The sequence below is a fragment of the Curcuma longa genome, chromosome 4, assembly GCF_044706935.1.
Source record: "Curcuma longa cultivar G26 ecotype Majalengka, Jawa Barat chromosome 4, ITB_CL_G26_1.1, whole genome shotgun sequence".
NCBI classification, from domain to species: domain Eukaryota; kingdom Viridiplantae; phylum Streptophyta; class Magnoliopsida; order Zingiberales; family Zingiberaceae; genus Curcuma; species Curcuma longa.
The window spans coordinates 9475224-9497980 of record NC_133864.1 but is presented as its reverse complement, the minus strand read 5'-3'; the positions used below and the strand labels follow the sequence as shown (position 1 = coordinate 9497980).

The 22757-nt window shown below is 34.9% G+C and overlaps 2 protein-coding genes across 3 annotated transcripts in view; one reads left to right on the top strand and one right to left on the bottom strand.

The window, feature by feature from the left end:
- Positions 1-5: 5 nt before the first annotated feature.
- LOC141827592 (uncharacterized) lies at positions 6-17771 on the bottom strand. The gene is made up of 14 exons (XM_074714879.1): positions 17509-17771; positions 17329-17418; positions 16831-16892; positions 15866-15966; positions 14579-14668; positions 10717-10839; positions 9415-9492; positions 5099-5184; positions 4902-4950; positions 1418-1474; positions 1219-1349; positions 1047-1130; positions 791-860; positions 6-688 (listed from the first exon to the last, which is right to left on the bottom strand). The coding sequence occupies exons 1-14, from the start codon at positions 17760-17762 to the stop codon at positions 227-229; spliced, it is 1737 nt and encodes a 578-aa protein (XP_074570980.1). The 5' UTR covers positions 17763-17771; the 3' UTR covers positions 6-226.
- A 2179-nt stretch (positions 17772-19950) lies between these two features.
- The window catches only part of LOC141826465 (mitochondrial import inner membrane translocase subunit TIM44-2-like), a 58745-nt gene continuing 55938 nt past the window's right edge, over positions 19951-22757 (top strand). Inside the window, exons 1-5 of one of the 2 annotated variants that reach the window (XM_074713713.1) lie at positions 19951-20164; positions 20360-20463; positions 21384-21458; positions 21598-21673; positions 22485-22529. In XM_074713713.1, coding sequence (XP_074569814.1) covers positions 20102-20164; positions 20360-20463; positions 21384-21458; positions 21598-21673; positions 22485-22529 — 363 coding nt within the window. In that variant the 5' untranslated portion in view covers positions 19951-20101. Of the gene's footprint in view, positions 20165-20359; positions 20464-21379; positions 21459-21597; positions 21674-22484; positions 22530-22757 lie in introns of those variants that run through there. The other variant, XM_074713714.1, reaches the window with a different exon arrangement.

Genomic DNA, 22757 nt, shown 5'->3' with positions numbered 1-22757 from the left:
GGGGATAAACAGTGGAACTACACAAGATTTTTTGATAACATTTATAAAAGTGAAAGGGCAAAACAATAATATAAGTCTGGGATAAAACGAAACAATTGTGTATCATATCTATCGCACATAGATGGTTTTACAAGTTGGTTTCCCAGCAGTTTATTAAAAGATGAATTCCTTCCAAATGTTTAATAATACTTTGCCCCCAATAAACAATAATCAGATGATTCAACCTTCATCTTCCAATCCATGGTGGTGATAAAATTCTCCGAAGCTGTTTCGGAAAGACAATGCAGAGTGCAGAACCAAGCATCGGCCATGTCCTGACCACGGCTATGTACACCAGCAACCATATCGACGTCTGCTGCTTTAGCAGGAGTTTATTTACAGAGTTGTTCAGAGAAGCAGCCACTTCGTCAATAACCTTATCATCGTTCTTGTTCTCGAGCTCTTGTCCTGATGAAACAACAATTTGCTGAGCATCTTCAGCACCCACATTTTTGTGCTGATCTATATTCACAATCTCGATATCCTCAGATTTCATGTTTTGGTTTATTTGGCTATCAAACACCTCCTTATGATCATTCTGTGCCCCATATTTCTTATTTGCAGCAACAGTTCCATTTTCCATGATGTTTAAGAATGGGCCTTGGTCAATTAATGGCTCATGAGACAAATGTAAACCCTGCGTCGGTGCCTGCACTATGCAGTGTGATATCAGAATATTTAAGTGTATTAATCATGATAAATGAGAAGGTCACGAATTCATTATTGAGTATAGAAGAGCATGTCACTGCACCTTTTTCTTTTGATGCATGTATGGACTAGATTGAAGAACGTTAAGGAACTCGTGAACAGCTTCAACCCACCTGCAATTTAAACACCATGCCGTTAACACGAGCCTTATGAAAATCTACATATGTGCTAACTCAAGAGGTATCTGTTCACAGTTTATCAATACTCTAATCACTTTGTAAAAAGTGAAAAATAATTAGACACCCAGTAGCAAATGAAGGCATGATTCATGGAATTCTCTTTACAAAACAGAGCACTACCACAAGCTTTGAGCTGTTAGTCCTCTAAAATATGCAAGGTGTCCACCATGAGTAGTAGTAGCCAAAACAACGTTCACATTTGCCCTACACAGCGGACTAAGCCATAAGCAGAAGAATTCAAGAGAAACCTACTCTCAATCTCACAGGAGGAGCCAATTGTTTGCGCTTATACCTGCATTCATCCCAGGGAATTGCTTCCCTTGTGCATAGCGGATCGTCCAATGCGCTGATGCATAGAAGTGGTACAGAAACCTTTCCGATAAAGTTTGCACTGCTACAGCAGCGATAGAATGTATCCACAGTCTGAGAACATAAATGCATCTCGGTAACTAATGGAACACAATCCAAGTAATACAGTGAGAAGAAACTACCTCAAACTTCCCAACAAGCCTAGTGGCATGATTGTCAAATTCCCGGACCAAGCATGACTAGTAAGAGCAAGAGTATAGAATACAAATTTAGGTAATATAACAAAGAATATAGAATATTAGTACAATATATTAGAAAAAAAATAGCAAACTGATAAAATATCATAAATTAGCCAAATATTAAAAAAAATATATGTTAAAATTTCCAATGTGAATGAAGAGTATAGTGTCTTTTATTTATCCTTTGATAGTTTAAATTTATGTCTCCTAAATATGAAGGCTAAGAAGCTACTCATCCTTAAGTCAAAATCATCATCATAATATGTTCTTTCTAACTGTTTGGGGTCGGCTACAGTGAATTCATCATTCCATTACCATTGAGTTCCATGCAAAACAATGTCATTTAGTAACTTTTATTACCTTAACAAATATTTTATGAGGTCCATCCACCAAGAGGATGTATTTTGAGGGAGTTAAGCCGCAAAGATCTTTACAGTAAAGTTCTCTTGGAAGAACTAGAAGATTTTGTTTATTTATTTTTAGAAGACAACACTCCCTTTTGAAGTGCCGTTTTCAATAAAAGAAAATAGAAAAACTATCTCCCCTTTTCGTTTTGTTAGGATCTTCCTTGGTGGGATGATCAATCATCTTATTGTTTTGATTAGGAGCCACAAGTGCATCGACTTATAGGATAATCATCATATTCCATGTCACCAGATCCAGCCTATGTGGCTCTATCACAGGTCAGCACTCTTGCTTATGTAAGGGCCCCACGCAATTCCCCACTCAACTCAAACTCCTGAGTTCCACATATAACTTCCCGAGTTCCTTGTACAACTCGGCATCCTGAGTTCCTCATATAACTCGGCATCTAAGTTCCCCGTACGGCTTTTTTTTTCTTGAGCTTCTTAATCGACTCGGCTTCCCGAGTCCTACCTATAGCTCAATTACTAGAGTATCCTTGTGCAACTCACTACCTGAGTTCCCTAGTCAGCTAGGCCTCCCGATTAATGCTCCTCGAGCTCTCCCCTCTTATCTCCTCGAGCTCCCTATGCAAGTCTAATCTCTCGAGCTCTCCATTTCCTTGCAGCACAGTTAGGGTCTTCCTTGGTGGAATGATTAATCATCATCTTCTTGTTCTGATTAGGAGTCATGAGTGCATTGCCTTATTGAGACCCTTCCTCCCTTTTTCTATATTTCTTTCTCATTTGTAGGGTATTGTCCAACTCCTTAAGAGAAGTTTCTTTCCTTTTGTATTTTAAGAATCTTCTAAAATTCTTCAAAGAAGTTTGAAGGTAGGAGTTTGCAAGGAAACACTGCAAAGGCTTTTTCCAAATTCACGTTATTCTGCGTGAATCGTGAACCCTTTTTGCAACACTTAAAATTGTTGTAGTACATTACGATTATCAACCATATAAAAATTATTAAATTTACTCCTAAGGAACTTTTTGCATGTTGTATCCTTGAATGTAATTTTTTTCTAGTGAGTTCGAAATTTCATTTGCCAATGCATCTTTTAGTATTGTAAGGCAAGCAATGTCCCAAGTAGTTGGGTTTGACCAAGTTGCAAAATGATGCTCCAAGTGGTTGGGTTCGATCAGGTTGTTTTGATGATATTAGCAATGAGTTTAAATTTGGTTTGACTTATATCACTATCACAGTTATGTGCATTAAATGTGCAAGGATTTAGAATAGTGCATATGGAGTTTGTGGAGGTTAGTAACTCGAGCTGGTCGAGTTAGTTTACGCTCAACAAATCAAGGACCTAGAACAAGTGTAGGGGCTTAGGGAACTTAGAAGGCATTGTAGGGTAAGGAGAGTTGAGTGGTGGTTAATGTGATCGAAGATGCTGGATTCAATAGCTTAGAGGCTTGGAATGAGGTGGACTCAAAAGGCAAGGAGACCTAAATAGCTCAATCAAGTTCATGGAGTTTGGTGCATCCAACAAACTCAAGGGGGCAATGCGTAATGTACTTTACGGCTACTTGAAGCGAGGTGGACTCATAGGCATGAAAGATCAAATGACATGACATAAGCTCGGAGAGCTTAATGCATTCACTAGATCGAAGGTCTAACATGAGTTGAACTCAAGGGCGAGGAGCATTAAAAGGGCAGCCTGGTGCACAAAGTTCCCGCCAATGTGGGATTCCGAGGAAAGGATTGTACGCAACCTTACCTTGCTTTGCAAGAGGTTGTTTCCGACGGGCGAGGAGAATTAATACGGTTAAATACCAAAAGGTATGAAAGCTATAAGAAACTGTGTAATGTGTAATTTTAATCTTGGGCTTTTACTTTTGAGCAACATCTTTAGGATTATGTGTTTAGCTAGGTAGGGTATACTACCAAATAGTTTGGTTTAAAGCCTTCAACTAAGGATAAGTCCCAAGTCATAGCTTGCAATTTAAGTTGGTCCCAACACTTTATGTCGGCATACTAGGATATAGACCTAGTAATAGAAGAACCACTGACAAAGGTTAATCAACTAAAGGTTGATTCAGTTAACAAGAGAACGACGATCAATCGAGTCAACTAAATGTGAGGGTTTGGTGAACAATAATATTTTGTTTGAGTAATAGTCAGTTGGATGTTCCTTTATGTCAACTGGAGGTTTTACAAATTAACTAGACGAGATTTTCAATCAAATGTCAATATAATATAGCAATTGATGACTCAACAGTAATATATATCTGGTTAGTCGATTAGAAGTGAACAAAATGTGTTCAATGAAGCAACACGTATAAATTAAAAACCAATTAAAAACCATTTGAAGAAATAGCAAGCTTCTTGTCCATAAGAATTCTCATTAATTTTTTCATTAATATGGAGTGACACAGGCTAAGTATATTGCTTCATATCCTAGTAGTCTTACCAATTTCACAAGGTAACTCCACTGATGTTGAATCACTAAACAAAATTTTATATTCATCAACAGGATACAGCGCCTAAGATTCACTTTTTTTTTTTTTTTTTGCAGAAGAAATTACAAGATGATTGATTTTTTTGTTGTTTGTCTGTGAATACAATACCGAACACACTTGAAGCTTCGCAAATGTTTGCTTATATCTGTATTGATACTTTGCCTGTGTAGGAATGTTGGTCATAGGCAATGTTGGTCATAGGCTTAATGAAAAAGGATCGATGATTGTGAGGCCAGACAGTGTGAGAAAAATGTGAAACCTTATAAGCATAGATGTTGATATGTCTACTATAGGCCAGGTTGTCTTACCAACAGAGATCCACATAGACAATTAGAATAGTTAGTTAGGACATAAGGTGGTAGTATGGTTTGATCAAGAGAACACATCAGAAGTTTCCTGGAAATACCTTATCTTTTCATTTTTTGTCTTTTTACTTAACAGCCAAGGTATGAAGTCATTAAATTTATTTTTAGGAAGAATTATGCTGGAAAATTGGTTTGTAAATCCAATACTCACTAATTCACAAAGGTTAACTTCTATTAGGATGATTTAACATAATCAGTGCATACCTGTCTGATGCCTTCCCAGTTTGCCAGCCTAGTTAAGACATGCTCATGTCTGCATCAAATTGGAAGAATGACAATATGAATTGATAATTAATTTAATGTAATACAAAGTTGATAAAACACTAAGCACTTAGGCTAAACGTCAATGGATCTGAACAATATTGACTAAATTCATATACTACGAAGATTTCAGAACATACAATTTTGCATAATCCTTGAGACCAATTGTTAGGGCTCTGTTATAAAATTGTTGGATTGGCTTTCTATTAAGAAACCTGTCACAAACCTACAAAATTCACAAAATACCATATATATCAACAAGATGAAACCTAAAGTTAGTACTATAAAAAGGTTCCAATTGGGTTGCATGATTATCGACACAAACATATGGTACATGGAATGTGTTTATTAAGGGAAGAGAAATGTGTTTATTAGTGAAACCATATTAATCCATTGTATCAAAAGAAGGTTCGGCAAAAACAATTTGGAAGAATGATACTAGTAAAAGTGTCTCTAATTTTCTTATTACTACAAAATAAACATATATGAACAGAATAATTGCATAATCAAATGACACAGAAGTATAAATTTTGTGTAGAAAATCTTTCTCCATCACACCTGTACATAAATAGAAAAAACAAAATAGTTATCTTTTTTTACCAGCAAACATAATTAAAACCTTGCAAAACTAAGAGGGAAATTACTTTTTGGGAGACACAAAAAACTTTTTTCAGAAGTAAAAAAACAAAGAAAGGGCACTTACTCTAGAAACTTCCAAGTAAATTAAAAATTAAATCATTCAAAAAATAAATACAACTGAAAGGATGGTTGGTGACCGAAGTTCTTTATGGGTTTTCAAATTGCTATATGCAGTGTTCCAGTTATCAAGTCATTGGAGTTTAGTTCTATACATATGATGCAATAGTTTTCTTTTAACAAATACATATACAAGATTTCATCTATCTCAAATTTGGTATCAGAGAGATTGTGTGTTAGACTGTTAGGTAAGGGTTTCTTCCTTCCTCAATCCCCTTTAGGAGGAGACTGAATTTGAAATGAAGAGGCAGCCTTCCCTACCTCCGCCATCAACAAAATCCTAATTCCCACCAATGTCTCCCTTTCCTCCACCAAGCTAAAAGGGAAAACCCACTTATGCCTGCTGTGCAAGAGCTGAACCAAGATATTCACTGGGTTACACTTGCTGCAAGACCTGACGTCACACGATAATAGCTCCTTGCCAGAACCGGGTCACCTCACTGGATCACAAGAGCAGTGCCCACACTGATCTCATGGTCTTAATGCTCAGCTCCTTCAACCACATCCCCTCCACTCTCATCTTTCAATGTCGAAGGTAAAAAGATCAACAACCTATTCACCTTAAAAGAAGATCCCCAAACTTGTCTTTAGTTGTCTCCTTTCCTTGTACTTTGTGCTCCACCTCCTCATCTTGCCTTACTATGGTATGCAACAAAAAGCATGGTTGCCTCCATCTCATGCACCAATGTTTTTTATTTCCTTGTCTACATCATATAAGATGAAGCATGCATGGGATACTCGATCGAAGCCCAATAAGTTCTTTTAAAAAGAAAAATAAGTATCAAAATGGCATCTGAGGAAAAGAAGTCAGTGACAAAAAAATAAAAAAGGAAGGCATAATAAGAAAAGGATGAATCAATCATCAAATTTTTTATTAAAAGAAAAAAGTAGTTTAAAAATTCATTAAAAAGGGAGAAAGATTAGTTGGTATAATCATGTTAATGGTTGAGCTCGACCAGCTTGTTTATATTCAAACTCATGCAAAGTTTTTGCTTTCTTACAAGTGTTTTTTCATAGAAAAATTTTTTGTATGAGATTTCACCACATTTTGAAGGAGAACAATTTTAGTGGGATTTGAGAAATGACTCACCTAACAAGTCGGTATGTCATGAAATAAAACCGAGATCCAAACCACATAAACAATGCTTTTATTTGTGTTTATATTTCCATTGTATATCTCTTACTTTATCTAAGCCTCATATTTTATACAAGAGTAGTTGATTGTTTTTATTTTAAAATTTTTGACTATTCACGCTTTCTAACCACGCCATCGATCCTACAAGATTTAGAGAGCACAAAAAAATATGAAGATTTAAAGAATCTATTGTTCGCAATTTTTCAGTTTTGTAATTCTTTTTGTCGCATGCTAGAACCACTAAACTCTAATTCATCATCCATTTTTTTCTTGTTTCGTGTGCATGATTGAAAATTGGGGTAGTTAGTATTGGTGGTTTTAATATCATTTTCTCTCAAAGTAAAAAATGATTAACAGCTCAATTTCCTCTAACATTTCACTCTTGGAGTAAATGATTAGTATTTGACTCTCACTTATATTTGCAAACCCTTTATCTTAGTTGTTTGCAATTTTGACAAGAGTAGTTATTGTTTGTAGTTTCCAACCTTTCCTCTCCTGGATAAAATAGTTGGCAACTTAGTCACCTTGTAACAATTATACACCTCAAAGTAGATGATTGGAATCCTAATCTCACTTATAATTACATTTTATATCAATTTCTTCATAGGTTGCTACTTTCAGAGTATCTGTTGTCTTTCTTCTCTTTGAGTATCCTCTTTCTATCGAGTAGTTGTCAAAGTTTACTCGATTCTTTTTAACATCCTCATTTTTTGGAGTAAATCAAATTTTACTCAATTTCTTCAAGATATTAACTTATAATCTCAAGAGTAGAAATTAGAGCCCTAATTTATTTAATTCACTTTGCAATCTCTTACAAAATCTTATTAAACCTGAGAGGAAGTTAAGAAAAAAGACCCAGAACTCAGAAAATATCATTGACTTCAATATAGCCTTTGATTCAAAGCATCACACCATGAAGACTCAATTTTGCTCTAGGATTGTTTCTTTGGCTTTCTCAATTTTTGCTTGGGAATTTTTAGAGTTGATGATGCAACATATCATAGGCTTCTTTCCATCACTGGTTTTCAGGAGGATATCATGCCTTTCAGATATCTTGGGATCCCACTTGCTGCTAAGCATCTCCGGCTATTTGACTACAACCCTTGCTAGACTCTCTAATCCGAAGGATTAACGTTTGTTCGCAGAAGACATTGTCCTATGTGGGCACGGCGCAGCTTATCACATCTATGCTTTAGGGCGTAGAGTGCTTCTGATTATCCATCAGGTCATTACCTCAGGGTATCATTGATCGCATTGATAGTATTTGCAAGTCATTCATGTGGACATCCAAGCACCCTCTAGTGTCGTGTCCTGATATATGTCGGTTAAAGGACGAGGGCGACTTGGGATTCAGGGACTTGCGGGCATGGAACCTAGCCCTTGGCTAAGGTTCTCTGGCAGATCCAAGAGGAGGATGCCTTCTGGATCATATGGATCCACCACACTTACTTGAGCTGCATTGATATTTGGGTCTGGCAAGTAGCCCACTCAGATTCCCCTTTGATCAAGCAACTACGGCAGATACATGATCTCATATTCGCGGCTACTGGGCACTTGCAGATGCTAGACATATGCTGGCAACTTGGTTTGCACGGGATGATGGGGTGGCCTGGGCATACGACTTCTTCACACGGCCTAGTCCCAAAAAGTCATGGGCTTGGACAGTATGGAAGACCTACTTACAGCTGAGTCATGCAATCACTTTCTGGATACTAGCACAGAGGCTACTTCCCACTAGAGATCGGTAGGATTATCTAGAGGACCGATAGTGCACTTTTTGTGGGCAGGTGATGGAGACAAAGGAGCATCTGTTTTTTGGATGCCCCCCTATTGCGGAGCTATGGCTGAGGATCAAAGACGGGCTTCATGCATCAGGAGATGTCAACCTATTGACGGATGATGAGAGTCTTCGGACGGCATTATCGTGGGAGTCAGACATTGACAAAGGCTCGTCACCTTGCCTTATCATCTATGATACATTATATGGAGGGCCTGAAATCACAATTTTTTTGGTGAGGGACAGCTCGATATAGAGAAGATATTCAGGAATGTGCAAATACATGTATATACATGTCTTTAGGTATTTATTCTGATCTGATATTTAAGACATGAGAAGTCCCTAAAGATTCATTTTGTACATTTTGACACGCGTTATACCACTTTTACTTATCCAAAAAAAATACTATTAGAAACTGCAATATTATTGCAAGATATAGTGACACCAATGCAATTTGTATCCATCTGTTAAACCTCAATAACTATGCTCATGTATCTCAAAAAGTTGAATTTCAACACAGATCCACAAGTTTGGAAGCCAAAACTTGTAACAAAAAAAAAACAGAAGGTACAAAAAGGAGACTAATTTTGACTATCTCCAATGAGAAAAAAAAAGTCTTATGAAAAACAATTACATCTCATGATAGTTTAAAAGGATATATTGCAATTTAAATTAACCGAACCTATAGCAGCCAATTAAGCTATTCAAAACAGAAACTTGAGAAACATATCTTATAGAATAATATTCCTAGAAATAATAAATTTTTAAACATTGTTAAACTAACTGACCACTAAATCCCATGGAGAACAAATAGATGCAGCACCAGCAATGGGCGTGTTCCCTTCATCTTCTCCAAGATACTTCACCTAAACTTGTAACATAGGAAAACCGTAAAATAAGAAAACATATTACATGAAAAAAAGCAAAAAGGTGAAGTGATTGCTTGCAGAAATTGATAACTGAGGGAATTGAAAAAGGGAAATATTTTGCAATAGAACACAGAATAACATCTAGTGGTAGGGCATCTATCTAGTTGACTAAAATCTAAGTGCAACAACAATCTGAGATGAATTATCAGTGAAACAGAATATGATGGGTCCAAAATATTGTATAAAAAGATGATATTCAGATTTCTAATGATTTATGCTTCGATTCGTGCTCCAGAATAGCAATTCAAAAATTCAAAGTTGGCCATTGGGCCCACTGAATCATAGCTGACTATGATACATTCTACCGGAGACTATTGGTGGTCATAATTGAAAAAAAAAATAGAACTGCCTACAGATACCAAATTAGACTGTCCTATGCTTACATAGCATATATATCAAATTAGAACCATGAAGTTAGATCAATCAACTTGTTCGATATGTTTCCATAACAATTATAATAATAATAACAATAACAAGTTGCTCAATATGTAGATAAAAATAGTCATACACTTATGCTTGAAATTGGTATTCTTGAATATCTTTGGTTTTATCAAGAATATTAATATATAAATTAGTCCAGATTGAACTTTTGGGAAATGTGTTAGTGAATCAACTTTAACATGGTATAGATTTACAGTGCAAATCCTAACTGTGTTAAAATGAAACATTATCTTATCAATTCATGTTATTGGGTTTGGGTCAATCAATTGTACACCTGCAAATAATTACATACATACATGAAGGGAGTATTAAGAAAATCAACCTCAAAAGGTTTTAATCATAAAATTTTTCATTTGATCTCAAATGATATTTAAATTTTAGACAACCATATGAAAGTAACCTTGGCCACGAGAATCTAAACTAGACTCTAATATTAGATGTTATAAAAGATTTAGGAGAAGTGTACTCAAAAGTAATAAAATGGTTTTGCATGCTAATAATGCATTTTGCACATTAAATGTTCTGTAAGCCTTTTAATCTAGAACATAGTAAAGTCCAAGGCGGCAACATTTATCCTCTAGAATACAAGCTTATTCATGCATTATGAAGCAACAGTCAAAAGAAGATAATCACACAATATATGTACTGGAATCAAATCAAATGTCTTTTTGCAAACATCAAACAGAATCTCCAACAATAAACAATGAGTTGTATGCTGACCAGAATATTAGCACCAACACTTGTCCCAACAGCAAAAAGATTAGCTTTCGGATATTTTTGATGAAGATAATTGATAACTTCTCGGATGTCTTCAGTCCATCCAGCATTGTAAAAGCAATCAGACTGTCAAATATCAAGAAAAATGCTTCTATCATAATCACCTAAAATGGATCTCTATCAGGTTTGCTGAGCAATTTCAAGTATCTATGCTGGCATTAGTCTACTCAGCTGTCTTCCTTCCGATTAAAAAGGACTCTTGAGTAAAAACATTAATGAATGCTAGCCACAAATAAAAAAGAAACATCATCTCTCAGAGCTTGGACTTCGAGCAAGCACCTCAAAATGATCATCTGACAGATGGACAAAATGAAATATTCTAATGTGGAAAAGGCACTTACAAAAGACAAGATGGAAACTAAATGTGTATAGATTAGCAACGATAGCAACATGCCTAATAAACACATGACATCCAATATAAGATAGAAAGGATAAATACCATGCAAAATGTAGATAGCCATGTATATGATTTCAGTTCAGGAGATAGTGACCAACTTAGATATAGGAATATGCCCCTAACATTTGTAAAATAAATTTGTAGAAAGAGGTGAAGCCAGTGATCTAAACTTTGACAATGTGCATTGCCCACTCCATTCTAAAGAGGTTGTTTACATGACTAAAAATCCCTTTTACTATAGTCTGTGAAAAGTTGCTAATCTATCAAGTTTGTGAAGATCTCATGACCATTCTCAGTGCCCATCAGATTAAGGATTCTATGTCAACTTATCTGGGTTCGGTCTCTCGCCTTCTGTGTGACATCAATGAATTGCTCCCACCTACGGCCACTCCTATTGAAGAGTTTGAAAATCGGAAGAAATTTTTTATGTCTCTAGCTTTATATGGTCTGCCCACAAAATATTTCCATGTTCGTGATCAGATCCTGGGCAGCCTCACAGAGGCTACCATGGGAATATCAGACTCAGGAGATGTCTTTGCCCATCCAGAATGGAAACAAGCAATGCTCGATGAAATGTGTGACTTGCAGAGTAGTGGGACTTAGGACCTCGTTCCTCTACCATCAGGGAAGTCCGTTGTCGGTTGTCGATGGGTGTATACGGTGAAGGTTGGTCCAGACGGAAAGGTTGACCGGCTTAAAGCTCGCCTCGTTGCAAAAAGTTATACTCAAATCTTCGAATTGGATTATGGGGATACTTTTTCTCCTGTTGCTAAGATGTCTTCTGTGCGCCTATTCCTGTCTATTGCTGCGATTCAACATTGGTCTCTTTATCAATTTGACATCAAAAATATTTTCTTACATGGTGATTTGCTCGAGGAAGTCTATATGGAGCAACCTCCGTGTTTTGTTGCTCGGGAGGAGTCTTCTGGTCTTGTATGTCGCCTACGGAAATCTTTATACGACCTCAAGCAGTCTTCCAAAGCATGGTTCGGTAGATTTAGCACTGTAATTCAACAATTTGGCATGACTCGGAGTGAGGCTGACCATTCTGTCTTTTATCATCACTAATCGACTGGTTGCATCTACTTAATAGTTTATGTTGATGATATTGTTATCACAGGTAATGATAATCTCGGGATTTCACAGGTGAAACAGCATCTTTTCAAACATTTCCAGATAAAAGATCTCGGCAAATTCAAATATTTTTTGGGGATAGAAGTGGCACAGTCCAAAGATGGGATTATCATATCCCAAAAGAAGTATGCAATGGATATTCTAGAAGAAACAGGCATGTTAAACTCAAAGACAGTCGACACCCCTATGGATCCTAATGTCAAGCTCACACCAAATCAGGGGGAGCCTCTTCCAGATCCTGAACGATACAGACAATTAGTAGGGAAACTAAGCTACCTTACTGTTACTCGTCCAGATATCTAGTTTGCAGTAAGTGTAGTAAGTCAGTTTCTCAACTCTCCATGCAAGGAACATTGGGATGCTGTAACACGCATTATTCGATATATCAGAGGCGCTCCAGGAAAGGGTCTATTGTACGGAGACAAAGGACATACTCAAGTCGTAGGCTATTCTGATGCAGATTGGGCAGGATCTCCCATTGATAGGAAATCTACTTCTGGTTTTTGTATATTTGTCGGAGATAACCTTATTTCTTGGAAAAGCAAAAAGCAGAATGTTGTGGCAAGATCCAGTGCAGAGGCAGAATATCGAGCTATGGCCATAGCCAATCAAGAGCTTATATGACTCAAACAGTTGCTTCAAGAGCTAAGATTTGGAGAGGTTACACAAATGTCACTTATATGTGACAATCAAGCGGTCATGCATATCGCCTCGAATCCAGTTTTTCATGAGAGGACAAAGCATATTGAAGTCGACTGTCACTTTGTCAGAGAGAAAGTCATATCTGATGAAATATCTACTAGTTTTGTTAACACACATGATCAGCTAGCAGATATATTCACCAAGTCACTGAAAGGTCCTCGAATTGACTACATATGTAACAAGCTGGGTACATATGATTTATATTCTCCAGCTTGAGGGGGAGTGTTAAAATATTTAGGGATAAATATATTCTTTTATAGAATAATTCTCCTAGAATAGGACCCTATGTTTGTATATAAATAGGGGCTTATCTCTTATAATAAACAAGATCTATGATATTATTTTTCAATTTTCTTTATGCATTTTCCTTTATTGTATTGTTTATGTCAGCATGGTCCAATTGTCATAATGAGCTATGACATTATGTCAAGATATTTTTAAGTCAATAAAATTTCTAGCATTTATTGTTGTTATATTTTTGTCTTCAATTGATGATTATTTTATAGTTATAATGCAGTGGTGGATATTATTACGAGTGAGGTGCTTATTGATTGTATAAGGATAAAACCCTTTGAGTTATGACAGCATCACGTGACCTTATCCTCCCTAGGGGGTCATAGCCTTCTCCCCTAGTGTAAAGGTCATATATAGAATGGTTTATCAAACCTTGTTGAGCAACAGAGGTGTGCGACTCTCAGATCTAATAGAGGACTTTAGCAAGAGTTTCTAGTTTGTAAACTTGAAGGTAGGACAAACCTACTTGTCTGAAGAACTTAGGTGGGATTGATAGGCTAGTGAATGAGAGATCTCAACTCGATTTGTCAATGAGGAACTTGAAAGAAGGGCAACATACCAGTGGAGGCTACAAAAGTAGCACAGGAAGAGGAAAGATCTATGCTACACTAAGAGGCGGTTTAGGAGTCAACTTCTTTAGAAGAAGGCTACCACAGTTGTAAAACAAGAATGACAAAAGCCAATGTAGAGTTCCTAATACAATTAATGATGTAGTTTGGAACTCAATCTTTCAAAATTCAACAATTATTCTAAAGAAAATGATTAAAATTGGAATTCTGTACCTAAAAAATTGGATCAAAATTGGAATAATCTCCTATTTTATGGATAAAGGAGTAGCAAATTTAAAATCTACCTTTATTAACTAATTTTCCTAAATAAAATTATCTACCAAAATAAAATTTTACAAAGTATAAAACTTTAAAATTGAATTTCCAATCTGCATTATCAAATCTATGATTGACACATGCACTTCATTAAAGAGGGAAACAAAACGTAACAGATGAATTTACAATGTATTCTCATACTAAAATAGAGTTTAGATAGAATAATTAATATAAGAAGAACAATTATATTTTTTTTAGCAAGGTTCAACTATGACATCCTAGTGACCCATAAAGGATTGCAATGAAAGCATAGTGAAAGAAAAAAAAAAGTAGAGTGAGGGATAAAGAATACGTACTAGTTATCATAATTCTTGCCACATGATACAAGGATTGAATTCACAGGGAAATTCCCTACTAAGTCAAACAAGCAAATAAAAATTAAAGTAAATCTTACTGTAATGGAAATGCCAGCCAATCCACGATGGTTGCTCACCACAATGTTCTGCCCTTGCTTTGCCAAACTATATGTCAAATGCTTGAGGTACTGCAGAGTTGTGTTGATGCTAAGATGTCAATAATTCAAAATGCTTGAGGTACTGCTTGACAAATACTAGATCTCAACTTGAAATGTTTATTAAAGTAAAAATTTCATAAGTGCGCTGAATTTGTCAGTTCAACTAGATAAAACAACAAAATAGAAGTGGTGACAAAGTGTTTGTGGTCTTCAACATCTTGCCTGAATCCATGAGTAAAAAAGATGGGTGTGTAGAAAAATAAAACTAGGAGCAACTGCACTTCGAACAATAACTTGATGAACCTAAACCATGTGACAAAATGGTAAGCATCATCTAGGAACAAAAGGCTTCATTTGCTTTCTGGTGTCATATGTGAGCTAACAAGGTGTTATCCATCTCACATAACTAAGCCTTCACATCAATCAAGGTTCCAGTTCACAACCCAAAGCAGGTCCTCGGTTCCTAACAAGAATATGTGAGGTTCAGCTTACTGGTACGTGTTTTGTGTTCAGCTACATTCCATGGATAATCCCTTTCCTCTTGTTGATCATCATGATATGACCCAACAGGACTTGAGAAACAATACTCCTATTAACAATGTACCAAAAAACAATCTTAAAGCTAAGTCACCGATGTTAGTCTCATTTAGCTCCCAGTAATACATAATCCTTCTCAAAAATGTCTAGTTTGTCCAAAAGGCAACCAATAACAACTAGTTGTCGAAAAGGATTTCATATTTTGGATCACATACTAGACTTTTTCATAATTATGAATAAGAGAAAATTAATAATTCATGGTGCACAAGCATTCTAACAGCTACCTTCACAAAATTATTATATACCCTGTAAATTGATAATATTGTTGATAAACAAATGATCTTTGGTATGCCTTCAGTTAAAACAGAAATTCTACCAACATAAAAAGGCTTCTCCAACTCTCTGGGTTGGCAGAGAAAATTCAATATTTAAGTAAAAGATTCCTAATTTGTTGAGCTCCCTTTCGATGCATCAAGATTATCAAGAAACTTCACAGATTCAAGGACACTAAACTCTGAAATGCCTTTTTAATGACAGAATAAATTTGGTGATTTTTTTCCCTCATCATTCACTTATTGTAACTTTACTACAGTATATTAGGATTCTAATCTCATGGTAACTTTTACTAAATATCTCTATGCATATCTTTCAAGAAGTAGCAACTATCAGTCTTGGTAGAAGGAAACATACAGGAGAAACAGAATCACTTGTTAGTCCAGGGATTACAACTACAATAGGTGTAGTATCATCTTGTGTTATGGACTTGTCCATGTAATAGGAGCCTCCTGCAACTGCAAAACACAAATGAACTTTAGTCATATCAAACTTGACATGAAACAGATTATCATTTGCAATGGATTATGAAACTATAATAGAAAATAAGTTTTTCCTACCTTATAGAAAATGAGTTTTCGAGAATACTCAATGGGAGATGCTGGCAAAGTGAAGACAACTCTGCTAATACTTCAACAGTTTGCATGGATCCTAGAAAAATCAGATCCTATTTTGCAAGTATTGTTATTACTTTATCCACAGAGGCAACTATCTAACTTTCCTTACTCCTTTAGGGCTTTTTATCTTAGGATCTTACATCACTACATCTGAAATTCCTAAAGGAAGAATATGCGATGGATAGCAACCCGCAAACTTGTGCAAGATTTGTTAAAAAGTTAACTAATGAAATACTTTATAAAGAATTTATGTATAACCTGTTTAGGTACAGATTTATATAAAACACATAATGCAAGACAGATCTTGTTCAGAATGATCTAATCAAGAGTCTTTAGAAGCAGAGATCAACAAAAGGGAATTTACTTCAGAAATGTAACTACCAAAGCGAACAATTAGCATCTACAACTAGAACTCAAGTCATGTATTAAGAAAAAAATTTCACACCATAAATTATGTTGTAAATTATTTGAACTTTTAGTAGTACTCATGATATGCTGAAGAGGATGGAACCAGTTACTGCCACTCTACGCACATATATGTCAACCCTTGGTTTATTAGCAAATGCTGAAAAAGTTAGCAAAAATAAATTTATCTAACAAGGGCTTTGGAAGATTAATTGTTATCTTTGAAGTTTTGCATCAGTGTGACACGCATCAATAGAATAGCAATCTGGCATTCATCCACACTGAAAATATTAATCTTACCATCAGATGCAAGCAACCAATCCAAAGCAATGGTTCCACCGTCATGTGTGCAGAATATTTGCCTGAAACGTAAATATAGTATTCATCACAGCTTTTGACACTTATAAAATCAATAGATGAACATAAAAAAACACCATTTATCCATCAATTACAGAACATTATATTATAGAAGCATCTGAGAGAGTGTGAAAAGAGAAAACATTCATAGACAAAATAGGAGTATGAAGCTATATTGTTCCTTGTTGAAATTCTTTTGGCAGAACAAAAAATGTGGATCTAATTTTGCAGAACATAAGAACAGTACCCATCTAGGAACAACAAAGAAAGCATCTGTAGACCCTCTATAAAGAGATCTTTAGAAACGGATAGTCTTTGACTAGTAGAGGCCAACCCATAAAATTTTACTGAATGGAGTTGAAGAAAGAAGAGTCAGTACGATTTTTACAAAAATCCAGGTCACTATATGATTCCGTGGAAAAATCAAGGAAAAATAAGAACCTCCTGTAGGTAACTTTAGGAGGCCTCCCATAAAAATGCAAGAAGGCCGTCTGAAGATGGGGACTCAGAAGCCACGGAGTGGGAACATACCTACACAAAAGACACTAGTCATCACCTAACCCTGCAACCAAAATCGACACTGAAATAAACCAACGGGAATCAGGGTGGAGCATGATTCACCTCCCTCGAAGCATTCGGCATTTGGAGACGATTCCTTCGTAGATATACGAATTCGGATTGAAGGTGAGAACTACCGGATCTCCCCTGAATCCACGGAGAAGATCCCTGAAGAAGTGGAACTCCAATAAGTTATAGACGAAGACGAGGAGGACGAGGAAGCAGGCCAGAAAGTAATGGGCAGCTGGCACCATGGAGGCGGCGCGGAAAACTAGCTCTGAGGCGGAGACCTCATCAGTGCGGCACGCGGACGCCATGGATCCCGGCGACACAGCGGAGCAAGAAGGATTCGAGACGGCGACGACGTTCCCGATTTTATAAACGATGGGGGTAAAGCCGCCGGCCTGTTTGTGGCCCTTTTTTGAAATACCCGAATATGTTTTAACTTACACATCGAGTACCTGGCAAGGGCCCTGCTGATAATCCACTGTCTCTGGCCAATCAACGAGTGGATATTAATTTGGTATTAACGATGTTAAGGTAGCGAGAACTATATCTACGAATCATATGGCCCTTTCTCTCCTTGGAATCTGTGACGTGGCGCTTTTCTGACCTGATATTTCCATATAGGACTTGACCTTATGGCTTTTATTTTGTAGATGTATCCCATTTTAAAAAATAAAAATAAAAAGTATTTCATATCGCTTCTTCAATAAATAAAAATTCATTAATATGGAGAGAATATTATTTCAGCTTTATTAAAATTTAACTCTTATCTATTTCAATAATTTTGTCCGGTAGAATTTTATATCTCAATGGGTTGTCATGTAGAATTTATCTAGATAATCAAATCATATGGTAATAATTTAACTATTACGATAAGATTACCCTTTTATTTCATATCTTAAACTATTAAAAAAAACATTATTATTATAGCAATTTTACTTTAACACTTTTTTTATGATTCATGTACCTATTTTTTATAATTTGATTAATTCTGAAGGTAATCGATTTGTTCGATGAAAATTTTTTATTGGTCATCAGAATAAAATGAGAAACACAGATGGATCTTGACGAATGGTCTAGTATTACAAGTTTTTCAAACTTTTCAAATGTAATATAATGTAAGTGAAATTTAAACTCTAGTTGTCTTGGGAGTCCATCTCACTTATAAAACCTTAAACTTTGGACAACAAGATATACCTTAAAACTACTGAATCTTCTCTAACTATAAAGTAATTTTAATTAAATGCTTTTATATTATAACACTCTCTAAGTTATAACAACCGTTTTGACTATCACACATTAGCAATTTTAACCAAAACTACTTCAATTATATTAATTTTGACGAAATTATTATAATAATATTTGACTAATTTTGATTAAATTTTATTTGTTTTAATCGAATCAAATTAAATTAAATCTAAAATGAACTAAGCCATTAAAATTCTTATTAAAATTTGATTTAATTTTTTTATGAGATTGAGTTTATTTAAGTTTAATTTGAGTTTAGTTTGATTATACGATTATTTGAGTTTATCTGAAATTTTTATATTTTAAAACTTTTTTATTTATGCAGTGAGCTTGATATTGATATTAAAAGCTTGTGTGCTTATTTATAAGTTTAATAAAGTCTTTGTTAATGAATATGTTTCATAAATTTTGTCAATATTATTTACAAGCAGTTTATAATCTTTCATTATTAATATTCATATTAATGAATTAAATATATAAGTTCAATTTTATTCAATAAGTTATTTAAATATATTTATTTAATTGATTATATATATATATTAAATATATTAAATAAATATAAATAAAAATTTACAAAGTCTAACATCAATGTTATTCATGAATGGTTGATTCCCTTAGAGTTAGTATATTATTTTTTTTATTATAATAAATTTATTGTAATTAACAATAAAGAAGAGAAAAAGATAGAGATGAATGAGTATATGTGTTTTTTAATTTACATCACACCTTCGTAGAGATGTTTATTTAAGATGTAAAAATATAAATTTGCATGATTAAGATGACTTAAATATCTCAAATTGAAGAAAATTTATACTTGAACTGTAATGAAATCTTTATAGACATTCATAAAACCACCTAAAATATTATGATAAATCATTTATAATAAACTAGTTACTTTTAACGAACATTCATATGTTAATTTTTAATATATTAATATTTTCAATCAGTGAAAATTGACTGTTTAGTAAAATTAAAAAATTTAACATATGTTAACTTTCACAATCGATGATATTAAATCTTATTAATTCATCCATCAAGAAATATTTTAATACGTACTTACAATATATATATTTTTAAAATTGATTAAAATTTTATCGCGCATAATTATTAATTTCATTTCTCGCGAAAACGGATTCACTTCGCTTCCGAGAAAACCCGGAAACAGTGGGAAACGAGTCCGACCGACGCCAACGGTCGCGATTTATTTACCCACTGAGCGCGTTCCCTGCAGCATCGCCTTAAACCCTAAAATTCATCTTGGCGACTCAGAGCTTTGCTCCGAGTTCAAGTCGATTCGCAACTCCAATTCGTTCCCTTCCCTTCCCTTCCCTTCCCTAAACCCTAAACCCTAGAATCCCTGCTCTCGAATTCGCTGTATCCCGTCTCGGTTTCCGATTTCTAAATGGCGTCCGCCTGGTTACCGAGGGCCTTGAGGAAGCGGTCCGTACTCTTGGCATCGAGACAGGTACGCTCCATCTTTTTATTATCGGCGACGATAGCATGCGCTAGCGCTAACGCGACTTCCAAAAGGCAGTTTTTCCTCATTCTTGGCTCTTTACAAAGTTGATGACAGGGTTCATTTGTTTTTCTCCCTGTTTTCTTTCTTTTTTTTGGGTGCCTGTACTGTCAGTCATGAATTTGAATGTTCTATCTTGGTTAGGCATTGAATATTCATTTTCAAGTGATTACGTCAAGGCACTCAAATTATCGGCAGTTTGGTGTATTCAATGAGTTCTCCAAGCAGCTGAAAGGGGAAGCTAAAGGGTAATATGATATCTTCTTTTTTGATTTCGGTATTGTTCAACTTATGGTATTGGCCTCACATTGCAACTACTGAGTACCTTGCAGAAAAAATGGTACTTTATTATAACCAATGGAGAAAAATGTATATAATTTAGTTGTGTTGGACGATTACTGATTTAGCATAAACATTTGTGATTTCAATAGTTAGTCTTCAAGGAGAATTACCTTTTAAAACAATTTTTCAATACCGACTATGTCTTTTTATAAAAAATATTTCAACATAATATAGATGTTTTGTCATATTAATTGATTGTTATACTCATTCCTTTTTCTATTTGCAAATGTTCCTTTTCTTGTAACCTGTAACCAAAATATCACTAGTTTTTTTGTAAGGAATGTTTATTAGGTTAGCAATTTTAGAGTGGCAATGGCAGTAAATGGCAAGGAGGTGTCTGATTTAGGTGAAATATTATCTTTTGTAAAAGAAATGTTACGCAAGTTTTGGCTGGAAAATGGGAAGAAGAAATCATAAACAAAACTTTCAGAGTAAGAATAAGTAATGGGGTGCTCATACAACCAAAAATTTTCTCAGAGAGATGACAACAAGGAAAACCTATTTCAATTGAACTCTCAAATCTCGAAGCCACATTAACTTACACTGCTGAAGGTGTTCTGTTTCTTTGGATTCACTTCTTTTACTAATGTGTTAGTATTTCAGTTTTAACCTTTATCTTTTTCCTTTTCCTTTTAAAGTATGGTTTATGCAGGTTTTTTCTGCTCTTCAATGGTAGAATAAATATGAGGAATCTTCATGCATTTTTCTGTTGAAACATAGATGATAACCCGCTTATATCTTTTGATGTCAAAGCTTGCTAGATAAAAGCTATAATACCTACTATGTGCTGTATTTTGAATTGTATATTTCTTTTCATTGAAGACAGTAATACAGAATTTCAACAATCTATGACGGAGTTAAGTGAGAAAATTGGGGTGATGAAGGAAGATCTCAAAGCAAGGTAATCTTTTAGCAAAAGATCTTTAATATTTTTTTTGTTAATTTGCTTACTGTTGTCATAGACTACTTCATTAAGGCATTCCTTTTACCAGAAAACAGTTTGGCTGTTTATATGCATCTGACTTGACTATTGAATGCAGAACACAGAAAACCACAGAAAAATTTTATAGGAAAGTCGATGATATTTGGGAAGAAGCAGAAACAGTATCCAAGAAGGTTGGTTCCATGGTTCCAGTTCTTATTCGTCAACCATAGATGATGATTGTTATCTTATTGGCACTTCATTTTTGCATATTCATATATAAATTTTGGTTAGTTTTGGTAGTTGAAATTTTCCCCATCATTATGAAGGAAAGGGCTCCCTACTTGTACAGATAAATTTATGTGCAACGTTCATATGAATGGTTCATTCTCATTACTTTAGCAAAATTATGTAAATGGTTCATCCTCATAACTTTGACAAACTATTTGTGTAATTCATGAAATTAAAGTATCTCTTGTAGAATAATGATGGATTCTAGGCCTCATAAATTAGAATTTGTAATGTGACATGTCTTTCCTTGTCCATCGTGAAAGATCATTAACCACTGTTTTTGGAGAATCTATCCTGAGTTTTTAGATGTTAATTTTTGTGATGGTTCATTGATCATATTTGCATTGTTACACTAATGTTTTACTATATTTCTATGCATTCTAAATTATAAACCAAGCTTCTATTAGCACAGTTTAATTGACCTCCATATCTTCTCTCATCATGATTTTCGTTAAGTAATATAGCCTTGCATCCGGTTTGATAGAGAAATAAGATCCATGCAACTAATCCCAAATAGTGAGGAAAACATGGATTGTTGTTGTGTTGGTTATGATTTTGATTAGGATCCACATATATTTCTCATTTCTCATTGCTCATTGCTCATGGGGGTTGTACCCACAAGTTTAATGATTAGGCATATCTTCTGTTCTTGGTTATTGTTTTCTTAAGTATGTTATTGTTTGTCATTCCTTTCTGCATTCATTTGCTTTTCAGGTTTCTGAAAATGTGAAAGAGCAACTATCGTCTGCCAAAGAAGAGGTAATAAAAAACTGTTTATCTTTATGGTGCCAGTTAGTCTAACATTAGAAACAGAAGAGATCTGTACTTTGTAGTGCAAAAGAAACTACATTCAGACTTAAATATAGGCCATCATGGTTTGATGAAGTTACAAACACATTACCTGTAAGTATCTATTATAATAGGAAGAAAATGTGTCGACATAATAATTTGGATCTTCCAAATCAATAGAATGTTACCCAGTAAATA